The sequence below is a fragment of the Fukomys damarensis genome, unplaced genomic scaffold (assembly GCF_012274545.1).
Source record: "Fukomys damarensis isolate Sample0158 unplaced genomic scaffold, DMR_v1.0_HiC HiC_scaffold_9, whole genome shotgun sequence".
Classification (NCBI taxonomy): domain Eukaryota; kingdom Metazoa; phylum Chordata; class Mammalia; order Rodentia; family Bathyergidae; genus Fukomys; species Fukomys damarensis.
The window spans coordinates 44,658,058-44,673,369 of NW_022900921.1; the positions used below are offsets into that span (position 1 = coordinate 44,658,058).

Consider the following 15,312-nt stretch of genomic DNA (forward strand, 5'->3'; position numbering starts at 1 on the left):
AAAAAAAAAAAAAAAAAAAAAAAAAAAAAAAAAAATCCAAGCTTGAAGTATGGAGTGAGGGCTAGGGAGATTTCCTGTTCTCATTTGTCTTCAAATAATAGGAGGCTTTCTCTGATCAGTCATAGTGTCTGTCCCAGGGAAATAATCAAAACGTGAAGCTTTATCAACACATAGTCGCAAGAAAAGCTCTTCCTGCCAAGAAGTGCTGTGGGCCTCGAGGCCTGCAGGGCGCGATGTTGTGGCCACTCTCACCTGCTTGGCCTCCTGCCTTGGCTGACCCAGGTGTCCGAGAGCACAAAGAGGGGCTGGGCTTTGGCTCAGTGGTAGAGCGCTTGCCTTGTGCGTGTGAGGCCCTGGATTCCATCCCCAGCGTTTGAAAAATGAAAAAAAAAATTGCAACAATTTCAGACCCCTCCCGACTCCCTATCTTCACCTTGCGTCCTGACTTCCACTCCTGCAGGTACACAGTTGAAATCGCTTTCTTTGATAAACTTGGGTATTCAAGAACAGCACCCCCGGGATGACCTCTGCCAGCTCTTAGCTAATCAGTTTACCCCAAAATATGCAAACAAAACGCACTGTTCCAGACTTATAAATCTTGTTGCTGCTTTTGTTCTGACTCAGGCCATGGATCGTCTGCTTCCTTGTGAGCAGACCCGTGATGTTCAGAGTCAGTCAGTGGTCACTAGGGAAAGGATCATGACCAGGGACCAGGGCTGTTCCTTCTAGAGATAGTGGGGAAGGGGAGAACCTAGTAAATGGAGTCATAAAGGGTTCTGAAAAATAATTACTTTTTTTAACCATAAAGAGGAATAATTTTTGTTGTTGTTGTTGTTATTATAGGGGATTGAACTCGGGTCCTTGTGCTTGCAAGGCAGGCAGTACCCAGGAATAATTCTTAATGAATCTTTAGGTGTCTTATGGTTCTTTAAAATTTCTAAGCATTTAGGGAAATGAAATTGATTTTGTAGGTAAATCTAGTTCATTTCATATGTAATATAAGATAAATAATATATTCTCTATTCTTCTCATTTGTACCAGAAATCATGTTAAGCATGAATTTTTAAATTTCTTTTAAATATTATAATCAGTTACATAAAAATGGATCTGGTATAACAATGATTTGTTCTTTCATTTCTAAGCATTTAGGGAAATGAAATTGATTTTGTAGGTAAATCTAGTTCATTTCATATGTAATATAAGATAAATAATATATTCTCTATTCTTCTCATTTGTAAGAGAAATCATGTTAAGCATGAATTTTTAAATTTCTTTTAAATATTATAATCAGTTACATAAAAATGGATCTGGTATAACAATGATTTGTTCTTTCTTTGTTTTTCTTTTTCTTTTTCTTTCTTTTCTTTTCTTTTTTTTTTTTGTTGTTTTTTTTTAAGACATGTAATTGAGACTGACCTGGAACTCACTGTGTAGCCCAGACTGGTCTCGACCTCACAGCGATCCTCCTGCCTCAGCCTCCTGAGTGCTGGGATTACAGGTATATGCCATGCCAGTTCGTGTTCTTCAAAGTTTATTTCTCTGGAGACTTAACCATTCGTAGTCCCAACCGGATTTCCTAAATGTCTCATTGGTTAGATCCCAAAATAAAAACACTTGGAAAAGTCCAGAAGAAAAACAATAGAGACAAAAATTATTCTTCAAATCAGCTTATAGTTTGATCGAGATCAACTCTTTGGAATACATATGAACATAAATGCTACCTCTAGTATATACATGGACCTTTTTCATAGCAATATAAAAGCTTTAGGATTTAACATATTTTTAAGAAGGCAACTCTAGCTGCTTCCTCATGGCTTGTTCGTTTAAACCATTTTTCTTTTTCATGCTAGCCCTGCTTTCTCAGACCTTTAGGGAACGTCAGATATGTGGATCACAAATCTTCGTCCATCTTTCAGGGTGATGAGGGCCTCTTCTCCCATGGGAAGGCTGAGTCTCATGGCGCTTTTGGTGGCCTTGTCCTCCAGCAACACTTGGACGAGCTATGAGGGAGACATATTTGAAAGGAAGAGATGAGAACTCTCCAGGAAGAGCCATTGGAACTCATGTACTGTGCTCTTGTCCCTGCCTGGGGACGTAATATGATGAGTGTGCCTGTGTCCCTGCTAGGGGAGCTCCTCCTTTCCCAAGAGAACGCCTAGGCCTGGTGAGGATGCCACGAGAGTACCCGCAAACCCTAGAGGGGGCAAGGGTTGGGGAAGAGGGAGGCTGGGCTCCTCCCAGGAGAAGGAGCGGAGTGCACTGCTTGGTGAAAGATGCACAGAGCTCAGGGCAGCTCTAGGGAGATGCCCAGGGGTCTCACATGGCGGAAGCACTGATCACTGTGGCCTCCTCCCCACAAGGACACCAAGCCCTGCGTCCTCCTCAGTCCCTGGAGCTGACATGGGCCTCTCCGGCTGCCACAGAGGCTCTCCCTCCACCCTCCATCAGAGGACACTAGGAGTGAGAGGAACCTGCAGCAGTCATCTGATGCCTGATGAAGGGACGCTCGCTTGCTTGCTCACTTGCTCATTTAGGTAGTAACAGATTCAAGAGGTTCACAGCTTCTACGAGGTTCACAGCTTCTGATGTAGCCTCCCGCTGCCTCCCACTTAACCTGCCTGGGGAACAGGGACAATAGGAGATCCTTCCCTAGCTCTGGGAGAACCGAGAAGACTTACAAATCCTTGCCCACAAGTACTTTCAAACCAACAGAAATGTATTGTCTTGGTCTGATTTCGTCAGTAAATCCTCCACAAGCTGATGCAGTGTGACAAAGATTTGTGCAACAAACACGGGTGTCAAAATTCGCCAATGTATGTTTTTCTTTCTCCAGATTCAACAATAACATCACCAATCAATGAAAAGATATCTTTCTTCTTTTTCAGAAAATTGTTTTCACTTTTTCCCCAGGATTGGAGAGTTGTCTCCTCTCTGTCACTGTCTCTTGTTTCTTTCTCTCTCTCTCTCTCTCTCTCTCTCTCTCTCTCGCTCTCTCGCTCTCGCTCTTGCTCTCTCTCTGTATCTTTCTCTCCCCCCCATCTCCCCTCCCTCTTAATAGTTTACTCTGATTTAATCCTGAGTACCTGACCTAATGTGAAAACCACGTGGTTTGTTCTTTTAAAAGAATACTCCACATTTAACATCAGTAATTTATTTTTGCCTTATTCCTAAGCTCCCTTTGGCATCTTCCTGTTTTGAATGTTGCTGGAGTGACAGATGTACGTGGCGCTGCGGAATGCTGACTTCGGTAGTTACCTAGGTGTGGGGCAGCGCTAATCGCTCAGCGTAGGAGCTGTCGCAGATGTGCAGTGCATGGGGCGTTAACTCAGCAGATGAGCGCAGATGGGACAGCCGGGGTGTGCTTTTTATTGATGATGAGTGCGAGTGTTGAATAAGGAAGGCAATGAAAGTGAGAGGAGCAGAGCCTTTGGGTGGTAGCTTAAGTCATTATAGCTAATTCAGCAGGCAGGAAGGAACAGAGTGGGTTTAATTAATCTCTAATGCATATTACCTTGGATTATCTGTCATTCATCTATTTGTATCGCTTCCTTATGTAGTTCAATTAAATATTTAATATGTTCTCTATTGTTTCCGCCAATTCAATATAGGTCCAACCTTACTGTAACGAGCTTCAGAGGAGCCGGGAGTTGGGTGGAGAGTAGTGAGGGAAGGCATCAGATGGGGAGGGTTTATTGGAGAAATAATAATTATGATGAGCAGCTGTTGGATTCTTACCATGTTGTAAGGCAGTTTCTAAGCATTTCAGAATGATTAACTTGTCTAAACTCACAATGTTCCTATAGAATTCCATATTATCCCTTTGAATTGAGCAACTTCCCGTGGTTCTCAGCTAATAGGTGGAAGAGGTGGAGTTTGACTCTAGGAATCGAAGTGTGAGAATTGCCCACTTGCTCAATGTGAAGCCCCTGATTTTGGAATTGAGCACATGGCAGAGTCCTCTCTGGGAAGACAGCCGTGCCAGGAGCCCTGGGGGAGTGTGGATTCATGTTCTCCCATGTTGGTGAGGTGACCTTGGGAAAATTATCCAGCTCCTCCAAGAGCCTCAGTGATGCTGTCTGGGAAGTGGGGTTGAGGATCGTTCCTGCCTCACAGGGACGCACAGGTTGCCCAGGAAGCCCTGGCCTGCAGGGACTTGGAGCAGGCCCTGTGCACCCCACACCTGCCTAAAAGTAGACTCGGGGTCCTCTCTCTGACTAAGGAGCAAGCAAAACTTGACTAAGACTCCACTTGACCAAACTCTGCAGGCTCCTGCACCTCTCTCTAGGCCCCTCAGTGCATTTCTTTAAAATCCAGTCTTAGCAATGAGCCCTGCTAAGCCAGTTTAGCCAGCACCTCCCACCCTTAATATCTGACCCCACTCATGTCCGAGCAGCTTCCTTGTCCTCCACACCTAGGTGACACTGGTCATCCTGGCTCCTCTTCTGTGAGAACCCTGTTAGGTCAGCATAGCCAGATCCTCTCAACCCCCGATGTTTACCCTCAGCGGTTTTTTACCTATTGGCCCCACCTTGATCCTTGGCTATCCATTCCCCTTGCCCTGTTGTACTTGGACTTGGGACCAGTCTCTTCTATTCAAGAGCCCATTGCTGTGGTTCCTAACCTACCACAATGGTCCCGAATAAACTCCTCTTTCTGTGCTTTACAGGAGTCACCGATTAATGGTTCTTTGACAGATTATTATGCTAGGCTTGTCCTCTTGTCCCAGCCGTGAACAGAACTACTCCCGGGAACTGAGCACTGTGGCCCAGAACTAACCCTGGCCCTGTTTGGCTCAAGAGAATGCTCCCAAGTTGACTCAGCTGTGTCACTGCTGGGCAGCACACGAGGGGCTCTGCCGCCAGGCCTGGGCACATCCCCCAGAGTGCAGGGAGCAGGGAGAGCCGTTTATGGCACAGCATAGCCAAGCAGTCCCCTATCCAGATGGGACAAGGCCTCCTTCAACAGCCCTGAAACACCCGCTCCCCAAATGGCACTTTAAGTGTTCCCAGCCCAGGAGGCCCAGCCTCCATCTGGACATCAAGTCTCCAGGATTTCACCATCTTATGTTTCAAGTTTCATGACCACATCTGCTTTGCTCTCTCACAGAGGAGGCAGGAGTGCATTTACAGACACAACAGGGCCTGTCCTCAGCAGAGCCTTTGCCCCTCCATATGGTTGCTGCTCTCAGATTCCTTTCCAGCCCCTCCCTTTTGCCTGGTCTTCTACACTCTCTAGAGAAGCTCTGCCTAAAGGATCAGCGTGTTAACTATCTTTCTTTAGATTTATAGAACCCAGACTATCTGGTGACCTTTTAGTTCTGTCGCAAAGCATGTAAATTTCTGTGGGATTTAACTTGCATAAAAGTAGTGCATCTGTCCCAGCTGAGCTAGAGGAGCTAGCCCCTGTCCAGTGCCATTTTCTGAAAAGAAAAGAGAGACACAAGACTAGGTGAGAGCGACCTCACTCAGCTTGCAGCTTTTGTGCCCTTCTCCCCTTTTCCTACCCTGTAAAAGCCCTTCACACTATTCAACTCAGAATGGAGCCCCCAAGACGCCAGTCTTGAATAAATCTAATTTCTTCCCACCAACTCTCATCTCCTAATACTGGCTTTTGAGCAGTGACCAGCCAGACTTAATCCAGGAGCAACATCTGGATCAAGTGGACAGAGGGCATTGCATACAGCTGGATAAGTGAATTTACTGTCCTCAGACGGAAAAGCAAAGATCAAATACAGACAGACAGAAGAACATACAAGCCCGACAGAGGTATTTCCTCTCTCCTGTATACAGTGTCTGTCTCACACGCCTTCTTACCTGAGTAACAGTTTGTACAGGTTCTCCTTACTGTGGAAAGCCCAGAAGGAGAGTTTGTTCAGGAAGAAGGGATCCTGGAAGGATCTGACTATGTTGAAGACTATAGGGAATGAACAATTTTACACTGTGACTTATTCTCCTGGCCCTGGCTACTGCTGATCCAAATGAAGGGTGAAATACTTGCTTCTAATGGTCTCTTACTAAATGTAACTCATCTATTCAAGAGGGAACTTGTGGCCACAAATGGAAGACTGCGAATAGTGGCTGAACATCAAATGTGTATAGATGTTTGAGGAATCAATACTAAGATAATTGCTGTCATCTTTGTTGTTGTGGCTTGAGACAGGGTCTCACTAGGTAGTTCAGGCTGGCCTTGAACTCACAGTGGTCCTCCTGCCTCTGTCTTCTAAGTGCTGGGATTACAGGTGTGCACCACCATGGCATGTTTTTGCTTCCCGTATCAGACTGGCTCTTTTGCTAACATTTGATCTCTTATTTTTGATCTCTCCAACCTGTTTCCTGCTCTTTTGGGGGCCTGGACTGCTCTCTTCTGATCTGTTGTGCATTGAGAGTGGGCTTGAGAGAAGGTGGACCAGGGGTCCGACCTGTGTTCCCCTGTCTCCCGTGTTTCCTTGTAAACCCTTTGCTCTCTGAGCCCCAGTTTCTTCATTCATCCCTTGGCAACAATAAGCACAGATATTCTACAGGATTGTACAACTTCAAATGGGCGTGAAAGGTAAAGTCTGGGTGTTAGATAAATAGCAGTTCTTATATTTATATCTTTTAAAATGTGCCCCAATTTAATTGTGTCAAAATGCTTTCTGGTCAACGTGTCCTTTCCTGGGATGCTGGCAGCACCTTGAGTGTGTAGCTCAGGTTAGCAGGGATGCTCCAGGGCTCGGCAAGTCCAGCTGTGGCAGGAGAACCCTGGGAAGGCAGGACCTTCCATCCCTTGATTCTGGATTCCTAACCACATCACCTGTCACTGCACTGTGCATCTGAGCTGTTCCGAGATGGCAAGCAAACTATTGTAACCACTCCTGGCAAAATGAGTGCAAGCAAAGAGGGTTTTTTAGAATCTGTTATCTGTGTTGGACCCTGTGACCTTTATGGGATTCTTAACCACTGTGTAGTTTTTATTTCCCTGGAAATGACTCTGTGGTGTGTGTGTGTGTGTGTGTGTGTGTGTGTGTGTGTGTGTGTGTGTGTGTGCGTCTGTCCTGGTGTCTCTACCTTATTGCTCGTGGCAGTGTCCACCAGGAAGCCCAGGACCCAGAGGACCGTGCTGCTCACACCCATGGGACTGAGGCCATGACTTTTGTGTCCCAGTGTCACCCATGGTGGCCCAGCACCTGGGCTTTCGTACTCCTGAGGTAGTGGAGAATCTAGAGGGTGGAAAAGGGTCTGGACTGGCTGGATGAGAGACTGGTCATCTGGAAGCACATCCTTGGGGTTCCCCACGTCCTCCTCTTCCTCTTCTTCTTCCAGGCATGACTGAAATATGTGAGTCACGTATTCCAAAAGCAGCAAATGTAACAGATGCCAGGAGCCTACATTTAAATAGCAAGCAGGAATGAATACACTTGATAGATTGCAGACAGAGAGGCAATAAAGACGTCACTGTGAAACTGACGGCTTTTCTGAGGCACAGCCTGGCTCCTACTGCTGACTTGGGAGTGGGTGGGAGGTGGTTAGGTGATGGGCCCATTGCTCTTGCAGTGACCCACATGCAATGGGCAGTCTAAGCCTCCGCAGAGGATTTAAAGCCCATCTAGTGTGAGACGGGGAAAGTAAGTCCTATAGGTGCTGGGTTCCATTCCCAGAGCTGGATATGCCCCCCACTCTTCCAGAAAGATGATCCTTCATGTTTGCCTGAAAACAGAGCAGGAGCTTTGGCCTACTGCAATTACTTACAGATAATATTTAAATGAAGATAGAACTTGGCCCTGATACAATTTTATTTAGCCCTTTAATGAAGGCACTCAGAAGAGGTTGCAGTTGATTCGAAGGAGGCTGTGAAGAATGGTGGCATTGGTTTCACGTAGATGCGAGTAGCTATGTTCTCAGCAGTTATCAAATGCATCCACCGGACACATGCATTTCGCTCTTCTGTGACCGAGACTCCTCTGCATGGCTACCATGCTGCTGGTGTGCACAGAGCTATAGAATAGCTTCCAAATGACAAAAGGTGTGCTCAATCTTTTTTATTCCTCTGGTACTGAGGATTGAACCCAGGACCTTTCCACTAAGCTACATCCTCAATTCTTTTTTAATCTTGTTTTTAAAGACAGAGGGTCAAGGATTTAATTCAGTGGCACCATGCCTGCCTTAAAAGTGCAGGGTCCTAAATTCGATCCCTGGTACTGAAAAAAAAAATCTTGCTAAATCTTGAAGTTGTCCAGGCTGGGCTTGAAGTTGCAATGCTCCTGCCTCAGCCTCCTGGAGTGCTAGGATTCCAGGAATGTACCACCCAAGCCCAGGTTGCGCACTATCTTTTCAAAGCCTTTTGTCCATTTTGAAGCTCTTATGACCTGTCCCTACCTAGTATGCATTCTCCCTGGATGGATGGAGGTGAGAGATCCTGGCCTGAGATGTGCAGCCTGATTAAGAGTAACTTGATCACCAAGGCCTGGCCGCCTCAACCTTGTGAGAGCTACAGGCCACAGGAAGAGGAAAAACCACTGGTGTGAGGGCTTTGACTCTGCACTGAGTGCAGAGAAGGTAGACTGTAAAAGGCCAAGACAGCCCCAGGTCTGGGCTTGTTTCTGTGATTGCACAGGAGCTCTGCTTCACCTCTTTGTCCTGGCAAAGCATTACCATACAATAGAGTCAGTGGGGAGTTCACTAAAGAGCAGGGCCTTATTCTCAACTGGCATCATCTATGTGGCTGCAGAACTGACCTAGAACAGGGCCTAGACAGGGCCTGCTACCGTCACCTTGCTCTGCCAACTGGGAGGGCCCCTGGCAGCACTCTTGCCAGGGGTGATGCACCTGACTCATGTGTGAACCAACAGGGAAGGGACTTTGCCTGTCTTCCTACTGCTGCTGCCTATTGCCCAGGAAGGCACCCAGGACATCACAGGGAGAAAAGAAATGTCTGTTGAGTGGATGAATCTTTCCAGGAAGCTGCAAAAAGTTCTCTTCCTCCAGTTCTCTTTGTACTGCACCTTCATCAAAGGCATGACTTTTCTCAATGGAGGAAAACCAGCTAGTGACCAGGAAGTTTGCAAAATGTGCTGCAAAGTTAAATATGGATGCTTCAAAGAACTGAATTTTTCCTCCGTTTCTGTTGTCTTTCAATGCTTTTCTCAAAACATCACCAAGTATGTAATTCAAAAGCAAGAGTGGGCTTCCTACATGTCACCTATGATGGACCAAGGTGTTAAATGGACTATCACTTTGTCATTAACACGAAGATGACTGCCATCCTGTATGGTTTTGTGTATTTATGTTACATGTTGCATAGAAAGATTAATAGGAGAATGACTGGATTATAAAAGTCCACCCTTCTTTCCCTCCTCCTCTTTACCTCCCCCCTTTCTTTTTTTCTTCTTTCCATCTTTTCTCTCTTTCTTCCCCCACTCTTTCTTTGCTGAAACTCAAATCCAGGTCCTTGAACACAACGAGCAAGTGGTCTACCACTAAGCTATATTCCTAGTCCTTTAGTAATGTATGAGGTGTGGTAGAAATATATGGCGAATGTTTACATTTTTAAAAATTACAGTAAAAGACACATTACCGTAAATCTCTCTCAGAATTCTCCCTCTGGCTTTGCCTACACTTAGCCCACCATTCCTGCCACTTTCTGAAGCAGTTCTGGAAGTCCTCCTTCACGAGTGTCTTTAGTTGTGCCTTCATGGTTTCCTGGGTGTCCTGAATAATTCAAAACATTTATCTTTCATGGTCACTTTTGGCTTTGGGGAAGAGCCGGCAGTCACATGGTGCCAGATCTGGTGAACGAGGTGGATAAGGACACCGTGTCATGTGTTTCTCCGTGGCACTTAGCAGCAGCATTCACGGTACTCACTGTATTGATCACACCTCCTGAGCACACTCATACTGCAAGGCAGAATACAAAACTATTTTATATTCTCTGACTTACCAAAACTGTCCCTGTGGCAGAGAGTCATGGCTTTGCTCACGGCGGTGAGAAGAAAATTCCACTTCAGCTGGAAGCTGGCAGCCTGTTTGATAAACTCCTCTTTGCTTTTGCTTGGCTATTACATTTTTTTGTACGAAAAACAAATACCGGTTTTAATGGTGAAATATGGAAGAATAGCATGTTCTCAAACACACACAAATGTCATGTACAGGCATTCTTAAAAGACCCTCCAAAGAAAAGGAAGACAAAATGATGAGCATAAGAACTGAGGCAGCAGATTAATGGGGGGACCATGCCTAGCCTTGTCCCCTCCCCTGCGGAGATGGGTCCTTTGAAGTAGGTAGAGGAAAGCTGGGAGGTAGAAAACTGGCCTACTACCCCACCACCCCCATTTCTCACACAATTTCTTTTTCTCACACAAGTTTTTTAAAAAAGAGGTCAATTGTGGAAGGCTTTAAACAAAATTTATGGAAGGCTCCTGATTTGGATTGAGCTCCTGCTCTGGGCCTCAATAGACCAAAACAAAATGGAGTCACTCATGCAAAAGTCTGGGTCACCAGACCAAAGCCGAGGTGTTTATCTGACCTTCTGAGAATCTGTCAGAGAGAGACACTAGCCAAATCCACTAACAGACCAGTTTTCCCTGGCGTGATAAGTAAGTCACCTCTGCTTTCACCCTTACAAAAAAAGAAAAGTAACTTCGAAATGATCAGTTCCCATCAAGTTCCATATTTCTGCTTTCTTCTGCCCATTCCTGTCTGCCCTCTGGACCTTCTCATTCTAAGGGTAGCCCCATTCCTGGGCTGTTTTCTGTCTAGATAAACTCAGTTAAGTCTGCTTTGTCTAGGAGCTTTCTGTTATTAAGCCCCACAAAGAAACACGGCGGAGCAATCATGCTGAAGTCCACTGGAAGTCACCACAGAGAGGTGAGACTCTGGAGGAGCCGCCTGAGAGAAGACAGGCAGACACTACAACTTGTGGCAGTGACGGTGGGGAAGAGTTGATCGGGTTGTGGACTGAATGGGCAAGTAGAAGAAGGTGCATTGTGTGGGAAAGTGGGTAAGGCCAGTGTGGGCAGAGACGGGCATGAAGGCCCCAAGCACCACTGTGCCTTCACTGCAACACATTTTCATGTAAGAGCTCCACCCAGAGAAGGGGTAGAGCACATTTCTAGCGCATCTGGGCCATGTGCAAACTCACGCCCATGTGGTCACTAATGTCCTCTGGCTTTTTTTGAAAAACAAGAACAAACCCATGAATGATTACTGACATTGCTATGAGACCCCCATAAAAGTGGAGCGTGTCTTTTCGGTGCTGGCTGCTCTGTCTGTGGAGCAGTCAGCTTTTTTCTTTCCTGGGGCGGGGCTGTCTATGTTTCCTCCTATAATAAGCCTTCATTTTATCTCCTCTTTAGAACTAGTTCATGTCTGATTTCCATCTTACACTTGGCTGTTGGCAGAGGCCTGTGGCTATTTTAGATTAACTCTTTGGTGCGCTACTATCTGATCATGAATAAAGCAGCTCAGAATCCCCTAAGGTGCAAATAAGGCTGCTTCTCTGGGAAAACAGTGCACTGGCCACTGTGCCCTATAAGCAACCTGAGAACGGGATGGTTCCAGCAGAGTGAGGTCCCCTAGCAGCCTGTGGAGCACTAACCTAGGTCCCAACCAGTAAGATGCTGCCACGGCAGACCAAGAAGTCTCTCTTCTCTGGGTTCAGAGCAAGCCTTGGCCAAACCCCGGGGTCCTCTGACTTTCAAGTGGGCCTCTGCTACTTCTCCATTTACAGCCCGTCGGACCCCCACTGTCTGGCACCGGGGGTCTCCGGAGTAGAGATGGAGAGACCAGCCAGAAAGGAGGGGATGCCCTTTTTTCTCCTCTCTCTCACGGAAAGCCCTGGCAACCCGCAGGTGGGGGATGTGAACACTCCATGTTTCTCACCGGGAACCAGGACTCTGGGGAGACCCCTCCCACTGGTGAAGGGTGAGGGTGAGGGTTAACCTTGGAGACAATGAACCTACAAACCCCCCACAAAGGGCCTTTCAAAAGGCTACCAGGAAAGAAGTCACGAATGGGCGATTCGGACAACCATGGGCTCCAACCTTGGACTCTGAACAGTGAGGCACTTCCTGTTTCTCCTTTTAGAAGGGATTGCATGGGCCAAGAACAGTGAGAGATGTGTGACAAAGCTGGCCATCCTCTCCCTTGCTAGCAGACAGCCAGATGCTAGCAATTAAAGCCATTAGTCATCCTCCTGCAAACCCAAAGCCTATTGTGGAACAGTCTGAGTGTTTATGGACAGGAGTCTGACTTTTTTTTTCTTTTTGAAATCAGCTAAGCTGCTTTACAAAACAGGCCCTTCAAAGGCACTCACTTACAAAACATCATTTTTCTAACATGCCTCATTGGTGTGGGCTGCAAATTTGATAGTAGAGATCAGGGGACACCAAGCCACATGGTTTACAATGCAGCAGGGCCTGTTGGGCTGCTTGTAGGCAGGATTGGCACAATGGTCTCTGGGGGCTCATCCTGGCTAAAGTGAGGGGCTGAGCAAGTGTCCCAAAGCAGGACAAACCATGATAGTTCCTACCAGTGACTCGGAAGTCCTTTAGCTACGAGTGAATGAATGTCTCATCGGTCATGCAGTTTCAGACATCACTGTGGCCTGAGCTCAGCCTGGACCAATAAGGAGGAACAAACACCACACACAATCCGGGGTGATTATTTTTCAATAAGTGAAGAACAGAAGCAGACTCACCCTGAGGGTTGGACATAGCTTTCATCTCCTTCCTAGGGGTTTCTGGTTCTGAAGTCCCCCAAGTCCTCTAGAGTCTTCATGGATTCAGTTTATATTTTTGCTCTTTCTTTTTGACCAGGAGGTCAGGGATATGAATAAGGCCAAACTGGATGGGACAGGGAAGTGGCAGCAGTGTGGCCAGAGACTAAAGAACACCCAAAGCTGTGTGCTGGTCCCCGGGCCCCTGCTCTTGGTTCTGTGCCCTGGAGTTTCCTCCTCCTCTGTACAAACCTTCATCCTCCCCTGCTGTCCAAGAGGTCTCTCCAGAGCATGGGTGCCCCTCTCTCTGCTCGTTTCAGCACCAGGTGCCCTCCTCAGCCCAGGCCAAGCCCCATCCTCCCGCATAGCCTCAGAAAGTGCCGCTGCAGATGTGGGTGTGCTGCCGTTTGAATCCTTCACCCTGACTCCCCACCCACAGGGCCCATTTCCAGCTCTTCCAGGCTGACTAGGTGGATAGGGACCGTGTGGAAGTGACCCCGAGGGACAGATGGCCACAAAGCCAGAGTCACACTCAGCTGAGACCAGGTCATCTTGGGGGGTTCTTTTGGGTGTGTTTTTGGAGCACAGGGGATGGAACCCAAGACCTTGCACGTGCTAGGCAAGTGCTCCTCACTGATCCACGGCCATGGTGCATCTCTGAGGTTTTGAAATCAAGTGACACTTTACTGGAATGTGTTTGCCTAGACAAGCCCTGCTCCTCCCCCAGAGGCCCATGCCGTGCACACACGCTCACACACAAATCCATACCCATGCTTACCCAAACAATCATGTACATACACTCACCCTTACTTGCGCTCACAAGCACACCCACCTGCACACACAAGCTGACCCACGTAAGTGCCTACACACAGCTGTGTCACACGCTCTCACCGAGTGAGACACCAATTCCCTGTCCCACCACCCAGGCCAGCCTGGATACTCCGACTGCCAGAGAGCCACTTGCTCACAGCCTTGGGGCATGGGATGGTTCAAAAGGATGCCTGGGCTTCACACACAAAGGATGGGTGCTATGGCTGGGCGTGGCACTGTCCGGTCATCCGGTTCAGAGTCCTCTGGGCAGGGAATGCGCACTGCAGGCTTTAATTTAGCCAGAATGATCAACACCCAATTTTCCCCATAAACCATCACAGCTTTGTACCTGGAAGACAAATACTTGGAGATGTGAAGACAGACAATTCAGGAATATGCCAAGATCTGTTGATGTTCCCAGCAGAGAAATTAAACAGCTTAAACCTATAAAAACAAACAAACAAACAAACAAAAATGAAGAAGACTAGGCCTCCTTCCTGAGTCCTAGGTAACCAAGGAAACAACATCATTTCAAAGGGATTCAGCAAGGCCCTAACTCAGCTGGAGCACAAAGGATTTGTCATCTCTGCAGCTATCAAGTTCAGCCACACTCCCCGACTCCTGCCACTGCTGAGACAGAGAGCTAGGCCTGGAACGACACTGCCTGGTAACCACACAGCTGGCTTCGGGTGAGCTCACTGCAAGGCAGACATGACCTCACCTGTCCTTGATATTTTCACAAAAGGGCTCGATTATTAATGCCATTTCAGTGCCAGGACATCAAAGCCAGACAGTACCTTGCTTGGGGTAATGCACTCCATCAGGGAGCAAGTGCATGACGCCAGGTCTGGGTCCCCTACCTGCACAGGTAGGATCCATCGAGGGAGAAAGAAACGGCTCTGATCTTCCCACCTTTCTGAACTCCCCTGCCCATGAGGCAGAGGAGGGGACCCTGGCTGAGGCTGGGTTGAGGGTCACCTGACCTCGAAGACCACACCTGCTGGATATCTGCATGGTCTGTCCAGGTGCTGCCCTCAGCCAAACTCTGCCATCTCTTGTAGATGCTCAGAGATGCCAACAGGGAGCCCTAAGTAGCCAGCAGGTAGTGTGCCAGCCCCCTGAGGCTTCCTGGGAGCCAATGCCTGGGCAAGACCTTAGGGGTCCCACTAATCAGGATGCTGAGGGGCCTCTGGAGCTTGTAAGGTTCTGGCTGACCTTCATGGTGCTGGGCCAGAGGAAGGGGAATGGTCGAGGGGGGAATCTGGACTGGGGAGAGCCAGGGGACAGGAACCACAGACAGGATGGTGGCAGGCCACTTACTAACAAGTATGGATGTATTTCAGTATTTTAATAAATGGAGCAACCTTACCAAGGTCAGCCCTAAATCAAGGTGAAGGAGAAGATGGGATAATTTATGGGTTCTGGACCTACAGATTCATCTGGCTAAGGAATACCGAAGCGCTGCTGTGTGCCAACACCATGCTGGGGGACCGAGGTGAAAAGACACAGGTGATGCCTTGAAGGAGCTCACAGAGACCAGGCAAGCAGCGTCACACTCTGGTGAGAGAACCTGGAAGGGCTGTGCCCACGGAGGGAGAGCCTACTTGATCTCATCGGGGCATCCAAAACAGGAGCCTGGCACCTGCGGCCGCCTCCTGGTGCACATCATGTCATCAGGGGAGGGGGCGTCACTCTTTCCCTAGGTCTGAGGAGGTTCTTGTCTTTGCAGATGCCCCCCACTAGGGACATCACGGGTCAGCCTGCAGCACAGGCTCTTTGCAGAAGGAAGGTTTTTTTTCCTTCCAAAATAAT

At 47.6% G+C, this 15,312-nt stretch overlaps 1 protein-coding gene across 3 annotated transcripts in view; it reads right to left on the reverse strand.

Moving 5' to 3' along the window:
* Positions 1-1,739: 1,739 nt before the first annotated feature.
* The window catches only part of Rfx8 (RFX family member 8, lacking RFX DNA binding domain), a 68,755-nt gene continuing 55,182 nt past the window's right edge, over positions 1,740-15,312 (reverse strand). For 2 of the 3 annotated variants that reach the window (XM_010637121.2, XM_010637120.2), the window contains 4 exons: positions 13,850-13,944; positions 9,916-10,030; positions 7,047-7,363; positions 1,740-2,000 (listed from right to left, as the gene is read on the reverse strand). In XM_010637121.2, coding sequence (XP_010635423.1) covers positions 1,869-2,000; positions 7,047-7,363; positions 9,916-10,030; positions 13,850-13,944 — 659 coding nt within the window. In that variant the 3' untranslated portion in view covers positions 1,740-1,868. The remainder of the gene's footprint in view (positions 2,001-7,046; positions 7,364-9,915; positions 10,031-13,849; positions 13,945-15,312) is intronic. The other variant, XM_010637123.2, reaches the window with a different exon arrangement.